The 21,026-nt window shown below is 38.3% G+C and overlaps 2 protein-coding genes and 1 long non-coding RNA gene across 3 annotated transcripts in view; 1 reads left to right on the top strand and 2 right to left on the bottom strand.

Annotated features, from left to right (window-relative positions):
- Positions 1–213: 213 nt before the first annotated feature.
- Positions 214–12,876, top strand: pus10 (pseudouridine synthase 10). Its single transcript, XM_088075028.1, has 18 exons — positions 214–370; positions 1,945–2,072; positions 2,562–2,795; positions 3,432–3,518; positions 4,196–4,230; positions 4,448–4,562; positions 4,845–4,906; positions 5,635–5,680; positions 5,790–5,854; positions 6,463–6,548; positions 6,657–6,782; positions 6,854–6,910; positions 7,777–7,853; positions 9,033–9,088; positions 9,191–9,308; positions 10,018–10,160; positions 11,221–11,320; positions 12,592–12,876. Exons 2-18 carry the CDS (start codon positions 1,947–1,949, stop codon positions 12,628–12,630), a joined length of 1,572 nt encoding a protein of 523 aa, XP_087931154.1. The 5' UTR covers positions 214–370; positions 1,945–1,946; the 3' UTR covers positions 12,631–12,876.
- On the bottom strand, positions 4,443–11,331 carry LOC148190070 (uncharacterized). The gene is made up of 4 exons (XR_015776093.1): positions 11,195–11,331; positions 6,470–6,801; positions 4,878–4,958; positions 4,443–4,579 (listed from the first exon to the last, which is right to left on the bottom strand). It is a non-coding gene; the product is annotated as an uncharacterized LOC148190070 (long non-coding RNA).
- A 679-nt stretch (positions 12,877–13,555) lies between the features above and the next one.
- Positions 13,556–21,026, bottom strand: part of akt3b (AKT serine/threonine kinase 3b) — a 32,128-nt gene continuing 24,657 nt past the window's right edge. The window contains exons 12-14 of the mRNA XM_088075029.1: positions 20,394–20,481; positions 19,035–19,137; positions 13,556–17,956 (exon numbers count right to left, since the gene is read on the bottom strand). Coding sequence (XP_087931155.1) covers positions 17,871–17,956; positions 19,035–19,137; positions 20,394–20,481 — 277 coding nt within the window. The 3' untranslated portion in view covers positions 13,556–17,870. The remainder of the gene's footprint in view (positions 17,957–19,034; positions 19,138–20,393; positions 20,482–21,026) is intronic.

Here is a 21,026-nt window from a genome sequence, read left to right as displayed (position 1 = left end):
ATTAAGTTATTATTATTATTATTATTATTATTATTATTACATATTTATTCTCTGTAAGTTGCTCATTGAAATTTTCCTATGTTTGGGGATAAATAAAGATGAATCTCCCTGTTTTTTTGTAGGGTTACATTTAAAATATTTTCTTCAGAAATAATCAAAACCAAATAATTTAAAATCTGAAAACTTTCTGATGAAGTTATAGAGCAGATCTGGGTTTGATTGGTCGAGTCTGCTGCAGCTGAAGCAGCAGAGAAGAAGAAGCAGCATTTTACATCAGCATGCTAACGATGCTAACGATGCTAACAGCTAACTGAAGCTTTTCTGGTCTCAGTTTCCTCAGATCCTCGTGAGTTCACCTCCTCTGCGTCCGGTAGGTTTGTTTACAGTATTTGGCCGCTGCTCGCTGCGCTGTGCGCGCTCACATCCCGCCACCGAGGCTCCTACAGACAGTGTTAGTTACATTAGCTTAGCAGCCAGCAGAGAGTCTGCAGACCAGACCAGACCACATCAGATCAGATCAGACCACATCAGATCAGATCAGACCTGCTGCGGGGCTTTTGAGCCCCTGAGGCAGAAATGCTTTAAGATATTAGCCTATCTACACCATTGATACGCAACTTACGGCCCGCGGGCCCAATCTGGCCCTGATAGGGTGTCAGGTGGCCCCCAACTATTTTCTAATTCACACTAAAAATAAAGTGATTGACACCGGGATTAGTTTTTGTACTTTAGTGTCCAGAAGGTGTCAGAGTGCATAAAGAGCTTGTTGATATAAAACAATGTAAGTGGAGGATCCCCCACACCCCCACAGAGGTCCGAGCGAAGGCGAACGTCCTAAAATGATAGGATTGTCCTAAATTCCCAGAAATGTCCTAAAGTCCTAGAAATGTTATAAAACCCTAGAAACATCCAAAAGTCCTACAAGTGTCGTAAAATCCCAGAACCGTCCCGAAATCCTATAAATGTCCCAAAATCCTTGAAATGTCCTAAAATCACAGAAATGTCCCAAAGTCCTAGAAACATCCTAAAGTCCTACAAGTGTCGTAAAATCCTAGAACTGTCCCGAAATCCTAGAAATGTCCTAAAATCCCAGAAATTTCTTGAAATCCTTAAAATGTCCTAAAATCCTTGAAACGTCCTAAAATCACAGAAATGTTCTAAAATATTTGAAACATCCTAAATTCTCAGAAATGTCCTAAAGCCCTAGAAACATCCTAAAGTCCTACAAGTGTCGTAAAATCCTAGAACCGTCCCGAAATCCTAGAAATGTCCTAAAATCCCAGAAATTTCTTGAAATCCTTAAAATGTCCTAAAATCCTTGAAACGTCCTAAAATCACAGAAATGTTCTAAAATATTTGAAACATCCTAAATTCTCAGAAATGTCCTAAAGCCCTAGAAACATCCTAAAGTCCTACAAGTGTCGTAAAATCCTAGAACCGTCCCGAAATCCTATAAATGTCCTAAAATTCAAGAAAATCCTTCAAATGCTGTGTTAAAATACTAGGAATGTCTGAAATTCATAGAATTTTCCTAAAGTCTTGAAAATGTCCTAGAACCCTAAAAACGTCCTAAAATCCCAGAAATTTCTCAAAATCTTAAAAACGTCCTCAAATCCTTAAAATGTCCTAAAATCCTTGAAATGTCCCAAAATCACAGAAATGTCCTAAAATCCTTGAAACATCCTAAAATAACAGAAATGTCCTTAAGTCTTAGAGATGTCCTGAAATCCCAGAAACGCGTATGGGACTGTTGGGACCGGCTCCTGTCCTCCTGTCATTTTGTAAAAGTGTCCCCCAAACAGAGCAGGTTCAGTATTTCTGGATTTGGGGATATCAGCCGCAGACACATAAATCGTTGATCAATCATGACGTGAGACGCTCCTGTCCTCCGTGGTTAATGTCGTCTTCACCGACCCGCGTGTTTGTCCCCTCGTCCCTCATCAGTCATGCTGCCGCTGAAGGAGAAGGACAAACCCGTCGTGCAGAAGCTGCTGTCGGCCGGCTGCTGCGCCCGCTGCGTCCTCCGCTTCTGCTGCGTGAGCGTCCAGGCTGCCTACAGGAAACCACAGCAGGTCACACTCGGGATTTATTCTGAATCATTTTAAACATTTTACAGCCACTCTACGAAATATTGAGCACGTTTTTTTAGGTCAGTTCCTGTTTTTTCCATTTTTATTTTATTTTACCTTTCTGTTTTTCTTTATCTTTTTCTTGGTAATTTTTAAGTAATTTTTTATTACTGTTTTTTTCTTATTTGTGGGTCATTTCTCCTGAAGGGGCTCCGTGTTTTTGCCAGTTTGCTCAGTTTTCAAAGGGGTCAAAGGTGATTTTTATTTTAAATCATTAAGTGATTAATTTGACCTTTTAGAGCTCATCTTTTTATCTTTTTACTTTTTGTTATAAATCTGTATCCTTTATTATGTTTAATATTTTATTGCTCTGTAAAGCACTTTGAATTGGATGAAATGTGCTATACAAAAAAAATTAAAATTAAAAAACAAAATAAAAAAATAAAGCTGCCTCACCTGTAACTCACTCGTCCGTCGTCGTCGTGTCACCAGGAAACGCTCGAAGAACTTCGAGCTTTCATCGGCGACACCGAAAACAGCAAATCTCAAGAATCAGCAGCAGCAGAGTCCACCGAAGAAAACAACAAATCCCATGATGCCACAGTACCAGAACCACCTGAGGACCCCCCGAGCAAAAGAGCCAGACTGGAGGACCGAGACTCGAGTGTGTGTGTGGTGTGTTTGGGGATCCTGCAGGAGCTGTGTGGCTCAGCTCAGGCTGTGAAGGTGAGTAAAACACACACACGCACGCACACACACACGCACACACACACACACACACACACACAGTGACACACACACACACACACACACACACACACACACACACACACACACACACACACACACACACACACACACACACACACACACACACACACAGTGATACACACACACAGTGACACACACACACACACACAGTGACACACACACACACACACACACACACACACACACACACACACACACACACACACACACACACACACACACACACACACACACACACACACACACACACACACACACAGTGACACACACACACACACACACACACACACACACACACACACACACACAGTGACACACACACACACACACACACACACACACACACACACACACACACAGTGACACACACACACACACACACACACACACACACACACACACACACACACACACACACACACACACACACAGTGACACACACACACACACACACACACACACACACACACACACACACACACACACACACAGTGACACACACACACACACAGTGACACACACACACACACACACACACACACACACACACACACACACACACAGTGACACACAGGTGTTTTGTGTTTGCAGATCTCTGAGAAGGTGAAGACAGAAAAGTACGAGTTTGACACTCTGGTGCTGTCCGTGTCTCTGCCGGCTCAGCTGTGTGTCCGCGAGGTCAGTGTGTGTGTGTGTGTGTGTGTGTGTGTGTGTGTGTGTGTGTGTATTAACCTGTGACACTGTGCATCCCTGATGTGTTTTTAACTCTTTGAAACCTGCTGCAGACGCCTTTCACAAGTATTTAAGTATTTAAGAAATGTCTCACAAATTGCAAGAACTAAGTAGATTTTGAAAAAAATACAATTTACGGAAAATTTTCCAGAGAACTATATTTAAATAATCATAATTATACATTAAAATTGTTTTTAGATTTTTTAAAAAAAAACTTTTTTGTATTTGTTGTGCTAATAATCAGGTAATTGTCTAGGTATTTTTTTAACTTTTGTTTCTTTTGCTCAAAATTGTCAGGTAATTTTCTGTTGTTTTTTTTTACTTGTTCATTTGTTTTATGATAATTTTCAATTTTTGTATTTTTCTTACTTTTTTGTTTGTTTTTAAGTTATTGTCTGTTTGTTTTTTCCTACTTTCTTGGTCATTTATTCTTAAATTGCACCGTGCTTCAGTTCTTCCTACTTTATGTTACAGAGTTTACAGAAATCGACTCAGTTGAGCCCAGAGTTTAAAGGGTTAATAGTTTTGGGGTAACAGTGGAGCTCCACGGCAGAGGAAGAGGACACACTGTTGACCATCAGGACGTAATCGTGTCTGTAAATGTGTCTTTTTTCATCCCGCAGCATTCCTGCTGGCTCCACGTGAAGAAGGAAATGAGGTAAAATATTTCGTCTCGTCTCCTAAATTTTAAGCGTGGAGTCAAAAACAGTCCGGCGTCACGCAGTTAAAGGGACAGTTCACCCCGAAATCAAAAGTACGCATTTTTCCTGTCTGCTGTGGTTCTGGTCAGTCGAGAGAGTTTCGGCGAGAGTCGCCGAGCGTTGGCGATGGCGGCCGTAGAGATGACCTTTAATGACCTCTGGTTACTCACGCAGAGAGAAGAGCATGGCGGTCGACAAGGACGACGTCGTCCAGGTGAAGGAGGCCTTCAAGTGGATCATGCAGTCGCTGGTCGCCAAGGAGCTCGGGGGCGTTGCTGTGGTTACCAGGGTAGGCGAGACAAAAACCTGTCATTAAAAAAAAAGAAATAAAACGTACATATATACGTACGTTGTTGTTCATGATTGGTTTGTGCAGTTTCTTTTAGAATAATAATAAAAATAATTAAATATTATGAATTTAATTGAGTAAATGTTTGTCAGTTCACGTTTTCACGGCCAGTTTTGGCATTTACAAGTGTTTCGTTTTTCTCCTTTCTTTCGTTTTAAATTGTTATAATTTTCCGCGCTCGGTGACAAATGTGTGGCGCTGACATTCTGTTTGTAATTTCAGAGTTTGTTCGAGGTCGGCGTGGAGTTCACTCACCCGGAGACGGACGCTGACTGCCACTTCCTGTGAGTCCAAACGTCTCTGTGTGTTTAAAGGGGCAGCTACTCCAATAAATAACTGCAGCATTAAATCAATCATACAAAGAAAGCAGAAGTACACACACACACACACACACACACACACACACACACACACACACACACACACACACACACACACACACACACACACACGTGAGGAACTCCACCGGAGGCAGGATAAAACCAATAGATAAAAGATAAATATTTGAATGAAATATCAATTAATTATATTAAATATATTATTAAATTAAATTATTACATATATTTATATATAATAAAAAATACATTAAATATATTTAATAATATTAAGTAAATAAATAAAATACTATTAGTAGTTAGTAAATAAAAGGATGACAAAAAATAGTAATATATGAAATGTTAAAAACAGGAAAATAAAATAACATCTAGTAAAACAATAAAACAGACTGAAATGTATAGTCAATAAATAAATAGGTGGTCGATAAAAGATAAATAAAACAATCACAAAAAATAGTAATAAATGAAATGCTAAAGAAAAGTAATAAAATAACATCTAGTAAAACAATAAAAATGTATAAATATGGCAAACAAACAGGTGAAACTAAGAGAGTGAGTCTTGAGTTTGCTGTAGTACGACACAGCTGTACTGTTACTGCAGTTATATTTGATATACTTGTATGCAGTATGTGATCGTTAGATGAGTGACGCTCTGCCTCCTGGTCTCGCTTTCACAGAGCGTCCGCGTGTGCCGACTGCTTCAAACCCACCAAGAACAAACAGGTGAGGAAGCAGCACAGCGAGGGGTTAAAAGGTTTTCAGGAGCAGGGACGCCCGTCGGCGTCTCCGCAGACCGATAACGTCTGTGTGTGTCTTTCGTCTCCGCGTGCAGTCGGTGTTCACCAGGATGGCCGTGGTCAAAGCTCTGGAGAAGATCGACGACGCAAAATTCCTCAAGTAAACTTCAGCTTTTCTCTCAGTTTTTGATGTTCGAGGTGCTGAGATGTTGAATTTCACTTTTCGATATTTAATACCTGGAATACCTTGAAAATCAGGCATTTTTTTAAACTTAATTCTTGAAAAGTACTTGATTATAACTGAAAGGAGAACAGAATGATGAATTATTTCACAATTGTTTTATTTTATTTTAAATAAAAATAAATAAATAAAAATAAAATTAAACAATTGTAAAATAATTCATAATTTTTTCTCAATTATTTTATTTTTATTTTTTTGTCCTTTGCCAGTCGCATGCCTGAATATATTTTCAGTTATTGATAATTTAATTGTAGATCCTGATCACTCGTTTGTGTCATTTATGACTTTAACTGACTTTGTTTTGTTTCTTTTAAGCAGCTTTTAGTTTTGTGAAAATGTTTTATTATATTATTATTATTGTTATTATTACAAATGTGCACAATTCTCTTGCAACAGATGGTTGTGGACAAAATAATGTATCCTTGATATATATAAATATATAAGAAAAATGAGCGCTTGAATTAACCCGGTTTTTTTTTGTTTGTTTGTTTGTTTGTTTGTTTTTGTGTGGAAATGATTTTTTGCAGACATTACCCGTGTCCGCCGGCTCAGCCGAGCAGCAGCTGCAGCCCTCAGGACGTCCAGTGTCTCCACGTCTCTGTCTTTGTGGCGGGTACTGTAGGACACACAGAAAAACAAAAATGTCTTTTTACATTTTTTTGTCGAAATTTCGAATGAGTTTTGGTCCGTTTTCTGTCCTGATGGTCTTCTTTGTCTCCAGGGAGGTACAACAAGTTCTGCCGCAGTCTGCCTCAGACTCCGTGGGTGATCGACGGCGAGCGGCGGATGGAGTCGTCGGTGGAGGAGCTGATCGCGGCGCCCGTCCTGTCTGCGTTCAGAGCCGACGGTGAGTCGCGCTCTGACGGCTGCAGTTAAAGAGAAATAAACCTGAATTAAAATCTTTTTCTTTTGTCGCAGGATTTAATTTCTCCTCGTCTGGCAGGGAGGACGTGGACGTCCGCACTCTTGGAAACGGTGAGAAACATTTTTTAATTTTTGGTTTATTTTAGTCCACTTGCAGAGGATTTTATCAGCTTAAGTGTGTAATTTCGGGGGATTTAGTGGCACCATGTGGTGATGATTGCACACTGCAGCCAGCGTTCAGTGTTCAGGTTTTTATCAGGAGCTGAATGTTTTTTGTCCTCTCCTCTCAACATTTGACCTCTGAGCAAATTAGTTTGATTTCTTCCAGAAACGTGAGAAAAAAGGCAACGAGCAACTTAGTAAGAAATGTTCAGCAAGTTTCAAGAAATTAATAGATTTAGAAAATTATTTTTGAAAAAGTCAGGGAAAAATGTCCCGAGAACTATTTTCAAAATTATGGATTTGAAATTATCTCAGATTTGTTATTTTTAGCAATTTTTTAAGGTCAATTCATTGTTTCTTTTCTCTTCTTTTTTCCTGTCTTTCTTCTTGATTTTCACTTTTTTTGTGCAAATTTTCAGGTAATTTTCTTTTACTTTTTACTAATTTTCTTGCTAATTTATGTCATTTCCTCTTCAGTCGCTTGTTGCTGCTTGCGAAAGTTTTTTTTTTTTAAACAGCTAAGGAAAAAAAGAAAGCGCACTAGAGCCTGGAGCGCACAGACACAACAGCCCGCTCCAGCGCAGACAACCTTAACCTGATGATATCTTCACGTCTCACTCAGGAGTCAAAGGAACCTTTAAACTCGACAGAAATAGTGGTTTGATTTACATCGTGAAATATATTGATATCGACTGATATGAAAACAGATATCGTGATTAGACTTTAATCCTATATCCCCTTATTCCCCGTCACACTGGACCTTTAAATGTGAAGAAAGACGTGTTTTTATTTTCTGTTTTTGGTTTGATTGGCAGGTCGTCCGTTTGCGATGGAGCTGCTGAATCCTCACAGATCCAGACTGAGCAAAGCGGAGATGAAGCAGCTGCAGGAGGTCCGACAAAACCGCGTCACACACCGCACGCCAAACACGCCAAACACGTCAAACACGTCACACACGTCAAACACGTCACACACGCCAAACACGCCACACACGTCACACACGTCACACACGCCAAACATGTCACACACGTCACACACGTCACACACGTCACACACGTCACACACGCCAAACACGTCACGCACGTCACACACGTCACACACGTCACACACGTCAAACACGCCAAACACGCCAAACACGCCAAACACGTCAAACACGTCAAACACGTCACACACGTCACACACACTTCGTTTACACAGAGAAAAGCCAATAACTGCAGGCAGAATTTGGTCCAGAGCTGTCGCGATGTACCGTGATATTTAACCCTAAAGTATTATACATAATTATTATTTTCTACTTTTATTGAGTTAATCTTTTAAACCAACATCAGTCCTAATTATATATGTCAAATATTTACTAATTTTCAGAATTATAATCATTTAAATGCCAGGTTTTTGTCATGATGTCACTATTTTTTGGATAGAAAAAAATATTTTAAATATACTACATGTAAAGTAGGGGCTTTTTTTGGGATGACACAGCCTGGGATGCCTCAATGATCAGCAGCAACAGTGATTTTTATTTTTTTTTTACGTCAAATACTCACACCGCTCTGCACATAACATGCACTTTTCAAAATCAGGCTATAAAAAAAAATAAACATGATTATTAATTTCTACTTTCATTTTTCATTTTAACCAACATCCGTCTTAATCATAAATATCAAATATTCATTCATTTTCAGAATTTTAACCCTCTAAATGCCAGGTTTTTGTCATGATGCTCCATGTTTTTAGATTTTAAAAAAATCATTATACAATAAGCAAACTATATTTGATTTCATTTAAGCGTATTTATTTATATATTTTTTATTTTTTAAATTGGAGATTCAGGAGATTCATGTGAAACAGGGGAGTTCAGATTTTTTAAGTATCAAACACTTAATATTCTGCTTTCAATTTGTACCTTTTCTGCATCAGTTTATGGTGTAAATGTCTTTAATTCTGTCAAACTTAATGTTTTTATGTGAGGAGACAAAATACTGCTGAACATTTTGTAAAGCTGATGCAATTATTTAATCTTCATGTGTTCTTCACGACCGCTAACATGTTTTTTTTTTATTTTTTATTTTAGACCATCAACAAGTCGTCAGACAAAATCCGGGTGAGAGACCTGCAGGTTGTTACCAGGTGAGAAAATATTCATCTTAACCGAGCGCACCTGCATGATTAAATATACAAATATATATATTTATACATATAATAAACGTAAAGACGTCTGTGAACCTGCAGGGAGGCCATGAGCCGCATGAAGGAGGGCGAGGAGGAGAAAACAAAGTCGTACACGGCGCTCGTCTGGACCCAGAAACCCATCCAGAGCGAAGACATCGCCTTCATCGATGACATCAAGGTCACTGCAACACACACACACACACACACACACACACACACACACACACACACACACACACACACACACACACACACACACACACGTACGTCTGTCTGTCTAAAGACCCTCACAGACATGATGCGTTGAGGGACTGTTCGTTATTTATGAGAGGGCACACGTCTTTAAATGGCTTTAATTTTTTTATTTTATGTTGCCAATTTCCTTTCTTTAAAAATATCAGTGATTTTTGATGTTAAATTGTTTTGGCAATAAAATAAAAAAGAAGCAATTTTTAAATATTTTGTTGAAGAGATTTTTTAGACATTTTTTCTTCAATTTTTGGCAACTTTTTTATCGTTAAATTTCTAGTATTTTTTCCATTTTTGCCCTTTTTTTCCATTCAAAATTTGGTGTCAATTTTCTGGGTTTTATAGTTAATGGTCATTTTTTTCCTTCAAAAATTTATGTTTACTTTTTATTACTACTAAACCCTCAAACAGGCCTATGAAGAAGTGAGGCCTGGCTGATGTTTGTGACTGCAGTAGCTGAATGAATATTTGCTGAATCTGAATTTGGCATCAAACTTTCGTGTGACGTTTTTAATTAAGTTTGATTTTAACCTGAATGATGAAAATAGAAATGGAGGTACTAAATGACCTCCGAGCTGAGCGCATGAAGATTAAAATCTAAAATAAAGAGTCTGTCTGTCTGTCTGTGACCCCATCAGGATCTGACTCTGGACCAGAAGACCCCTCTGAGGGTTTTGCACCGGCGGGCGCTGGCCGTCCGTCAGCGAGTCGTCCACAGCATGAACGCCCGCTTCCTGGACTCGCATCACTTCTACCTGGGGCTGAAGACGCAGGCCGGCACGTATCCTCACATCTGTTCGAGTATTTAATCCGTTTCATTGTTAAAATCGACTTTGCTTGTAGTGTATTGAAAATAATTCTTTTTGTGTGTGTTTCTGGTTTTTTTTTTTAAACCTAAAAACAGGGATATCATGACAAAAACCTGGCATTTAAAGGTTTAAAATTCTACAAAAATTAATGAATATTTGATATTTATAATTATGACTGATGTTGGTTAAACAATTAACTCAATGAAAGCAGAAAATAATATTAATGTATAATGTTTTTTAAAGCTTTATTTTGCAAATCGAATTGGTGCACAGAGCGATACGTGTGTGATAAAGAGAGCACTAAGGGTTAAATGGAAAAAAAAATCGATAAATCTATAGTTTCTGCAAATTTGTAAAATTATTTTAAGATTTTGAAAAATCATGAAATAATTTTATTTAATTTGTATATTGAAAATAATTCATTTTTTGTGTTTTTTTTCCACCTAAAACAAACATGACAAAACACATTTGAAGACATTTGAAGGATTAAAATTCTAAAAAAATTAATTAATATGTAATATTTATGATTAGGACTGATGGTAATTAAAAACAGAAACTCAGTGAAAGTATAATAAAAATAGTAGAATATTTTTAAATGCTTTATTTTGAAAAGGGCATTTTGTGCAGAGCAGTAGTCGTGTTTGTAATATTCTATAATATATTTATATCTAATATATTTGTAATAAATAAAAATATTCAGAAAACTATATTCATAATCATTCTAATTACATATTTAAAATTAAGGTACAGAAAAAAATATACATATTTTTTTAAATATTCTGCACTTTTTGAGTCATTTTCTTGTTTGTTTTTTACTTTTTGTGCTTTTTTCAGGATTTTTTTTAACCTTTTTACTAAATTCTTACTATTTTTTTAGGCCGCGTGTTGTTAAGCTGCTCGTTGCCAGCTCCCGTAGTTTTAAAAGAAATCAATTTGCTTTGGGTTTAAAGGGTTAAAGAGGGCGTATCAGTACTTGAGTAAATGTACTCCCGCCGTGTTTCTGTACCTTCTCTCCTGAACGTCAGCCAACAGATACATCAAAGAGTTCGTCCACGGAGACTTCGGTCGCACCAAACCCAACCTGTGCCAGCTGCTCAACACCGACACGGACATCCTGGAGCTCGACGTGGAGGTGAGACCGAAAAAAAACCACGAGAGTGTCAGTTCCTCTGCTGCTCTGGAACATTTTATTTTATTAGTTTATTCATGTCTTTGCACAATTAAAGGGGACCCTCCATCAATATAACAAATTAAAAAGTTGTAACTATTGCAGTTTTTTAACCCTTTGAAACCTGGAAAGCAGCAACAGGCGACTAAGGAAAAAAATTGGCAAGAAAATTAGTAAAAAGTGAAAGAAAATTACCTGAAAATGAAAAAAAAATAAAACAACAAAAGACAATAGTCAAACAACACACAAAAAACAAAGAAATGACGTAACAAAAAATTCTTAAAAATCTGTAAAATAATTTTCTAAATCTGCTAATTCTGCACATTTTGCAGACATTTCATGCAGAGTTGCTCATTGCCTTTTTTTTCAGTGTTTTTGAAAGAAATCAAACTAATTTGCTCAGCGTCCAAAGGTGCAAATGAGAGGCCTCGTGAGAGGCGTCCGAATGCAGCACAAGAAAAGTGACATCGATCCAGGTTTCAAAGGGTTAATAACAAGTTTAAAATAGCTGCTAAAGGACAGAAAAACATCTTTGGTTCGTACTCACTGCTCGATGATCCGGAGAGCTTCAGGTGCTTCAGAGCTGTTTGAGCAGAAGCTAAAAACTGCTGCATCAAAAATGAAACTGAAAAACCCCCCAAAAAAACTTTCTCCAAAATAAAAGCGGCCTTTACAAAAAAATTAAAATCAAACAAAACTAATTATTCAAAGAATCAACTGAGAAAACCGAACAGAAACCGAACAGTCGGCAGACTTCACAGCAAAGGTGTTTTCAACACTCATGAGTTTCAGCACACCTGCCTTTAACGAGGTGCAGGTCACGTGACGCCGTGCACCAAAAAATAATAACATAAAAATCAGTGTGACTTCTTTAATCAACAAATAAAAAAAAATCTGCTTTGCATGTTTTATATTTTAAATAATCCTTTTTTCCAGCTAGAAACATTGTGGTGCATTTAAAGGTTTAAAATTCAGAAAATTAATGAACATTTTATATTTATGATTAAGACTGATGTTGGTTAAAAAAAATCAATGAAAGTATAAAATAATATTAATGTATAACATTTTTTAATTCTTAGAAGTGTGCGTAATATTAAAGCAGGCCCTAAAGAGAGTTCAAAAAATTTAAAAATAGTAGAATAATAAAAGAGAAAATAAGGAAAAGCATAAAAGGTCGTCTTTAACAACAGTTTCCAGAGTTAAATGTTGACTCTGAGCTGTGTCTCCTCTCTCAGTCTGTGGACGTCGACTGGCCTCCGCCCGTACCGGAGTGAGCGCCGCCGGCCTCGTCCCGTTTCTGAGAGGCCGCAGGTTCGATCTCCAGGAGACCAAAGTGGTGACCCCGTTCAGGAGGAGGACCCCAAACCACGGAGCCGGTTCCGAGCGTCTGAGACCTGTCCTGCTCCGTTCACGTTCTGGATTTGTGATCTCATTATTTTCGGGTTTTTATTTTTCTGTGACGAAGCAGTAACGCTCAGTGAACCAGAATTGTTTTGTTTTGAATTAAAATATAAAAACGATTTTTCTGTTTTTCCAGAACTTTTTTTACTTCCGGTGAAACAAAAGAAATAAAATGTTAAAGTGTAAAATTTTGCTTTTGGAAAATGTTCTGATAGTGGTAAAAACTAACATTTTTGTTCTGTTGGATACAAATTTGAGTCAAAACTTTCACTATTTTTTACTTTCCTTAAAACTGCTCTATAAAAACAGAAGCGATTTTTTTTCTTTAACCCTTTGACACCTGAGCAAATAGTCTTGATTTCTTCAAAAACATGGCCATAAGCAACTCAGCAGCAAGAAATTAATTAAAAAGGTAAAAGAAAATGAACAGAAAATAAGCCAAAAAAAAACCTAAAAATAAAAAACAAACAAAATCAGAAAAAAAAAATTATGAAAACAAAACAAGAAAATGACCCCAATAAAGTGCTAAAACATTTTCTATTTTTTTCTTGTTTTCTGTAACATAATTTAACTATGTAATTAAGATATTATAAATTTTTTTTTTTTGCAGTTTGCAGGACACTTTTTCAAGTTGCTCATCACATTTTTCTCCTGTTTTTGAAGGAAATTAAACCCATTTAAATGTTTTTGAAAGGCCCCTAAATGCATCAGAGTATGAAATAGACTTTTTTTTGTTTTTTTGAAGACATAAAAATAATTTTTAAATCCGGCTAAAATAAAGAGCCACGACAGCAGAAACCCTGAAATGTATTTCTTTTAATTTAATTCAAAATAAATACTACCACGGCAACGCAAGTCCACTACTGGGTTCTTGCCCTAATGTTTTGGTAAGAAAACAAACAAGCAAACGATCCAAAAAAAAAAAAAAAAAAGAATAAAAAGACTTCAGTTAATGCATCGATCATCATCATCATCATCATCATCATCATCATCCTTCAGCGACTTTCAAGAGGTGCCTTTTTTAACGACATACAAGGTAACACTGCCTAATGACAAACATAAATAAAACAAATACTATGGTACAAAAAAAACAGGGTGAGGGAGGAGGAGCAAGGGATGATGGGATTGGAACAACCTGATGAAACCAGCACTGCAAAAAAAAAATAAAATAAAAAAATTCATAAAGTCATCCATGGTCCCACTTTTTTTTAGTTTTTTTGGGGTGAAACAGAAACGACAGTGCAGACTCCACAGTCACACTCATGTCCTCTCACAAGACATCAGGAGTCATTTTTCGGGGGACCACGGCGACCCGGAGAAAAGCTGGGGGGGTTGGGTTTGTCTCCATGGAAACATCCTCCGTGGACAAGTCGAGTCGATGCGTCAACCCGAGACGAAAAAAAATGGATGGAAGGGTCCAGTCTTTGACACTGTCTTTATTTTTTTTCTTAAATGCAGTTTTTGAGTCGTTTGTGGTTGTTTTTTGTTTTTTCGTCACTATTCTCATCAGCAAGCTTGAAGTACAGTCACACAGAAAAATGTCTCGTCTGTAGAGATGCCACGAAAGACCAAAAAAAAAAAAAAAAACTCAGAAAAACAAAAAAAAAGGCATTGCATATTTACATCAAGAAGTTTGGGGCGACTTTTTTTCCGGCAGTCCTCACAGTCTTCATACATGAGTGTCTCACGGCTCAGTTTTCTCGTGATCTGTGACATGATTAGTGATTTATTTATTTATTTATTGATACCCTCGGTTTAAAAACGTGTCTGTGTGTAAATAAAATGTATCTCATAATACTGACGGGACAGACGGGGGACGCAAGTCCTGCATCTGCAGCTGGAAGCCTCGTTTCTGTTGGTGTCCGTGCGATAAATTAAAATTTCTTCACTCTGACTATCGTCTAAAAACAGTCTGTGTGTGTGTGTGTGTGAGTGTGTGTGTGTGTGTGTGTGTGTGTGTGTGTGTGTGTGTGTGTGTGTGTGTGTGTGTGTGTGTGTGTGTGTGTCAGGGCTCCTGCAGTGAATACAAAGATCTTTTCCCCAAAAAAATCTCACTTAAGTTCACTTTTTTGCTGTTCGATATGTTTCAGTCAAATTTTACACATGAACTCCAAGAAAACACAGATTTTCCAAAACCGACATTCGAAATTTCCTAAAATTCTTCCTCTGAACCTTTGCAGATGCGCGCAGGAACCCTGGAGTGTGTGAGCGAGCAGCGGAGCGGATGAAGTCGGCAGTTTTCTCCAAAAACAAACTCAATTTGACTTAAAAACAAAAAACAAAACAAAAACAAGTTAAATCTTTGATACGAATCCAAAGAGAAACGTTTTAGTTTTGATTTAAGCAGCGAGTTTAAACATTTTGGGATGTTTGAATCTTTTATGTAAACTTTTTTTTCAGGCATGTCTGTATATGTATATGCACATATATATTTATATATATATATTTGAAGCATGCTTTTCACTTTTTTCTGCTTATTCGTTGGACTTAATTAAACTTTTTGTTTATTATTTTGTTTTCACGAGTGAAATACGTTTTTATTCACTCAGTGCACAAAGGGTCAGTTCTCTGAATAAATCAAAGGTTTTTCAGGTTTTTTACGTCTCTAATGACGTTTTTGTTCTGCACCTTTACATCACTAACTGCACAGACATATTTCTTATGTAATATATTATATTAATACTCCTGTTTTTGTTTACTTTCCCCAAACGCTGAAACTTACAGCAACAGCCAAGCAGCAACTTCTGAGGTGAAGTTAACTAACCCTAACCCAAGTAAACGTGGAAATGCCAAAAACTGCAGTTCCTCTAATGTCCTCTAGAGGCTGACTCCAAAAATGAGCCGGTTAAAAGCAAAAATAAACACGTTTTGACCCAAAAAACAAAACACGTTTTTGGTCTCCATAGTTAATTTTCTCAAGTGATTATTTTTTATAAAACTCACATATTTAAATAAAATGAAGGCTGGAAGTTACAGATAATTAAGTGCGTAGCTGCTTTGAGTTACATGTCTGTTGACTAACATAAAGATAACTTTGTAAAATAACCGTAAACTGTATCAATAATATCTGCCGTAACGTCGCCTGTTGGTTTGTTCACGTTTTAGGGTTCGTACAGATTTTTTCCTGTAACTTTTCCATGACTGTGAGGACAAATTTAAAGGTCAAACAGTCTCCGAGACCCCCATCAACACTCCTGATCAGTTCTTTACGAGTGTTTTATAGCAGCTTTTTTAAATAATGAACTGAACAGGATAAAAATGAATTTAAATAAAACTTAAGGACGGTTTGTTATTTCTGAGAGGCGGGTGTTTGGTGCAAATGTTAAATTATTTTTTAAGCATTTGGGAGGGACTTGTGTTTTTTATTTTGGCTTTATTGGACGAACATAACACATCTTTAAATGGCTGTCATGTTTTTATTTTAATGCAGATTTCAAGATTTATTTTTGATTTTGTCCTTCAAAATGTTTTGGTAATTAATAAAATAGGCATTTTTTTTTCTTTTTTTTTTTTTTAGGAAAAAATGTTTCCAAAATTACTAAAAATGACCATTCATCAAAGCCAGAAACGCTCCAAACAGGAATTATCATTAGATTTTTAACATTTCTGTCGGCCTTTGGTTTCTGTACACGTTTGTGAAACAAAATCTAATGAATTTTCCAAAAACTTTCAGGACATATTTAGTTTTCCACAGCTTTTTTCCAGGCCTGGACTTTGCTATTTTGTGACTTTTCCATGTTTTTCATGACCTTAAAAACTCTGGATTTTGTTTTACTCGGCAAAGGGGGAAAAATTAAACGTCCAACGTGCTCCTCAAGGAGTTTCAGAAAACACCAAATTTGATTTTATTTGGGGTAAACTGCCGACTTCAGTCTGATCTCACAGCTGTTTCCTGTTTCTGAGTGTAGATGTGTGTGTGTGTGTGTGTGTGTGTGTGTGTGTGTGTGTGTGTGTGTGTGTGCTATGACAGCATAAAGTTGACCCCCATGTCCCACATACATACAGTACATACACACCTTACATACATACATTAAGCCACGTTTCCCTGTGTAAACACCCATTCCACTAGTCCTACAGCTACGATGAGGAAACAAAGAGCGGAGGTGAAGAAGAAGAGTAGGAGGAGGAGGAGGAGGAGGAGGAGGAGGAGGAGGAGGAGGAGGAGGAGAGGAGGAGGAGGAGCGGTGAGAAAGCAGAGAAAGGCCTCGTTCCCCTGCCGGCTGTGGAAAGCTGGAGCGGTTAGCTGAGTTTGAACGCGGTTGTGCTCTGTGGCGCCTGAGTGAACTGTGCAGTTTCTGGCAGTTTAGTGTTTCCTGTTTCAAAATAAAAGAACAAACTAAGAAGTAAAGCGCAAGAGAGAAAACCAAAAGAAAAAAGGGGTTGAAAAAAGAGCAAAGTAGTAACACTGCAACGATGAAAGGAATGATACAGACTCGTCCATCTCGTCCTTCTTTTGTTTCCGTTGACTGTAGACTGATTTTCTTCGCCATGGGATTGGGGGGGGGATGTGCGCTGCCATGGCAAATGTATGAGACTTTTTTTTTGTATTTTTTTGTTTTTGAGTGAACCACGAGCCATGCACTTATTCTCAACTAAGAATGACCCCTCACAACCCCCCGAAACCCCGCCCGCCCTCTCCCGAAAAACAAAACAAAACACCCTGTCGGTATGATACGAAACATCTGCACACGTAAGGCAACATTTTTGGTTTTTTGTTCCCTAAAACGGCTCTTCCAAACCAAGTGCAAAAAGTCAAAAGAAGAAAAAAAAAAAGGGCAGAAACAACAAACAAAAAAAAAAGATGAACGCAACCCGGGTCGACAACGTAATACTGACGGAGAGAAAAATAAATAACAAAAACATTGCCTTCTGCAGTAAATAGCGCTGAAAATGTAGGAGACTTACTTTTTTTAGTGTGGGGAGACCGGCTGGAGTCTATCCCACTGTGCAAAAACCTCTTTTAAAGTCCCTAAAAAGACTTCTCCCCGTCTGTGAGGAGGCAGAGAAGGAGAAAAGAGGGGAGACTGGTATTTTTTTTTCTTTTTCCTAAAATGGCTACGTGTTTTCCTCAAAATGGCCACGAATGGGAACGATACTGGCTGTGCCGGAGCGCTCACTCCCGCCCGCTGGCTGAGTAGGAGAACTGTGGGAAATGAGGCCTTCGCTCGTTGTCCGCCGCGTCCATCCCGTCCTCGTCATCTGCAGAGAGAGAGACGTATTATTTTATTGATTTATTGATTTAGCAGAGACACAGCGCATTAACAAACATCAGTAAGAGTCAGCACGGCTGATAATTTACATCCGTAGTCCCTCGGCAAGTAACAGAAGAAATAACGAGAGACAGAAAAGAAAAAGAAGACAAAAAAAACAATACAACGATTCATACAGAGGGCATCAAAAGTAGCAACATTAACATTAACCAACTAAAATGTCCCTTTCTACGTATGTCCTGTGATTTGTTAGTTAGGATTCTGATGAAACTCGGTACAGACATTCGTCGAGTTTCCATTAATCCTTAAATTGCACAAATTGAAAATGCAAATATTTAATGCATCTAATGGAAACATGTCAATTTAAAAAAAAACAAAAACTCTGACTTATTACAATTTACACTCCCATGAGTTGATTTTTCGGGCGATTTGAAAAAATATGTTTCGTAAAACTGCAACTGAAACACTTTTTAGTCTTTTCTAGGTCACATGATGCTGTGAGGTCACATGATGCTGTGAGGTCACATGATGCTGTGTCTGTGTGCTCGTCAGTAGGAACTGGCTCCCTCATGATGCAGCAGGAGCTACAGGAGCTGTTATTGCATCACATAACTCTGAGAAAGTCGAGCGGATCATTATCAAGTTTTGAATCCACAATTCCTCTGTGAAATCGTGGACTACATCTCCCAGAAATCCCTCACATGTGTCCGCTCCCACGTATAAGGGGCTCGCCTTTCCATCACGGCTCCATAACACGCCTACGTGGCGTCGGATTGGAAATAATGACGGCTAGTTTGGTGGCTGCAAGAGATAGAAAGCTGCTGATGTTTTGAACATCCATCGCCATGGTTACTGGGATGTTGTCACCAGAGGAGAAGAAGCAGAACATCAGTCAGTGGAAACACAGTCAGCTCCACACGTGTTTCATCGACATTTTGACAATATCGCTTCAGTTTTGTCCTAATTTATAACAGAAACCCGTCTATTAATGTCAGTGCAGGCAGAAGGTAACTGTGGACCAATTTACTGTTTTGGATAATTCATCAGCTGAAGAAAGGCGTGATTACATTTTTCCGGCGGAGTGATGGTGATGGTCTGTGCTGTGAACTCCTCGTCGAAGTAGCGTGTGTCCGTCTCTGAGCTGACCTGGGGCTGGAACGGTGGGACCAGCTGCAACAACACAGGAAATGAAGAGAGAGTTTAGAGATGAGAAAACATTCACATTCAGGGAGTGGAATCAGAGACTTCTGACTTTTTTTTTCTTGAAAAGTTACTCAAACAAGTCTCTTATTTTTTATATTTTTGCATGTGTTCATGCATGTGTCCTAAATGTAGTCCAGATTGTGTATTTGAGTGTAATCAGTGAATTTCCAGCTCAGCTCCTACAATAAGTCTAAAATACACTGTGGAAACTAAATAGTTACATTCAGACTGTTCAGGTCCAAAAATGCTCCATTGAAACCCATTCAAACTGACATCTTTGATCCCACAGCCATCAGAGCAGAAAAACAGGACTTGTATTATTTCTGGGTGTCATTCTGGGCTTTTGACTCTGAATTTGTCATTTTGACTATTTTCCACCTGATGAGGTCATTTTGACCATATTTGGCATATGGAGGAAATACATGCTATTTCCACTAGGTGACCTGTCACAGTCAATGTAGCTGCTGATCACTGACATATCCCAGACTGTCAGCAGCTACACTCACACACTGACATATCCCAGACTGTCAGCAGCTACACTCACACACTGACATATCCCAGACTGTCAGCAGCTACACTCACACACTGACAGATCCCAGACTGTCAGCAGCTACACTCACACACTGACATATCCCAGACTGTCAGCAGAAATAAACCTACTTTGCATGTAGTATATTGAAAATAATTCAGTTTTTTTTCATCTAAAGGCATAGTGGTATCATGACCAAAACCCTGACATTTAAAGGGTTAAAATTCTGAAAATTAATGAATATTTGGTATCTATGATTAGGACTGATGCTGATTAAAAAAATGAACTCAACGAAAAGTAGAAAATCACATTAATGTATGATAATTCATATAGCCTGATGGTGAAAACCGTGTTTTGCGTGCAGAGCGATACGAGTGTGTGTGATAATAAAGCGGGCCCTAAAGGGTTAATTTACTAGTCGACAACTAATCGATGAATCATTGGAGTTAAACACAAAGACAAAGAACATTGTGTTATGAGGACTCGGTGTTGTTCGGACGGCTTTGTGTTTTTCCAAAAGAGAAAGAGATGAGGTAATTTTTTCTTTTCTGATCTATTTTGGAGTTTTTACATCGCAGCCAGACGTCTTTTGAGGAATCAGGTAACCCTGATACCAGAATATCTCAGGTACGCTGTTTGAATAAATTACCACTGAAGACGGGATGACGTCTCGGCAGCTAAATCCTGCTCTCACCTTCTTGTCGTAGACGTCCTGCCAGTCGACTGTGCCAAAGAAACTGTGTCGCATGATCTCCTTAGCGTCATCCGGTCCGCCGCCCAGCCTGTCAGGAAAGAGAAGAAGAAGAAGACGTCGAAGTCAGACATCAAAACGCTGCTCTTCACAAAGTCTCCATCAATGGACCCAGAATATCCACCTGCTACGGATCCCAAAATAACTCGGCGGGGTGAACGAGTTCGCTCTGTGAAGCTGCAGTAGCCTCTTTTCACCAGTTTCTTCATTAGAGACTGAAAACGCCTCCGGGACAATCAGAGTGGGAAATTAACAGCAGCCACCAGCCAGTTTTTGTCTAACAGCACTTTTGCTGAATACCAATTATCACCAGGAGGTTTTGTTCTCCTCTGAACGTGGAGATGGAGGTTTTAAACGGTGAAATTAACCAGTGAACTCTAACGGTTGATCTACCGTCCTGTGAACTCGGAGCAGGATCCTGAGGGGTCAGTTCAGAGGGTTCAGACACATTTGACCAATAAATTTCCATAATTTTTCCTCCACTTTTAGGCAAATTTTCAAGAAACTACCATCAAAACTCACCATCAGTTGTTTTTCATTACTATGAAATAGCTTTTTAAAACATATACTACGCAA

This window comes from Plectropomus leopardus, chromosome 3, assembly GCF_026936395.1.
Source record: "Plectropomus leopardus strain MGB_pleo_1.0 chromosome 3, ASM2693639v1, whole genome shotgun sequence".
Lineage (NCBI taxonomy): Eukaryota > Metazoa > Chordata > Actinopteri > Perciformes > Serranidae > Plectropomus > Plectropomus leopardus.
The sequence above is the reverse complement of the archived record's forward strand: the minus strand, read 5'-3'. Positions and strand labels throughout refer to the sequence as shown.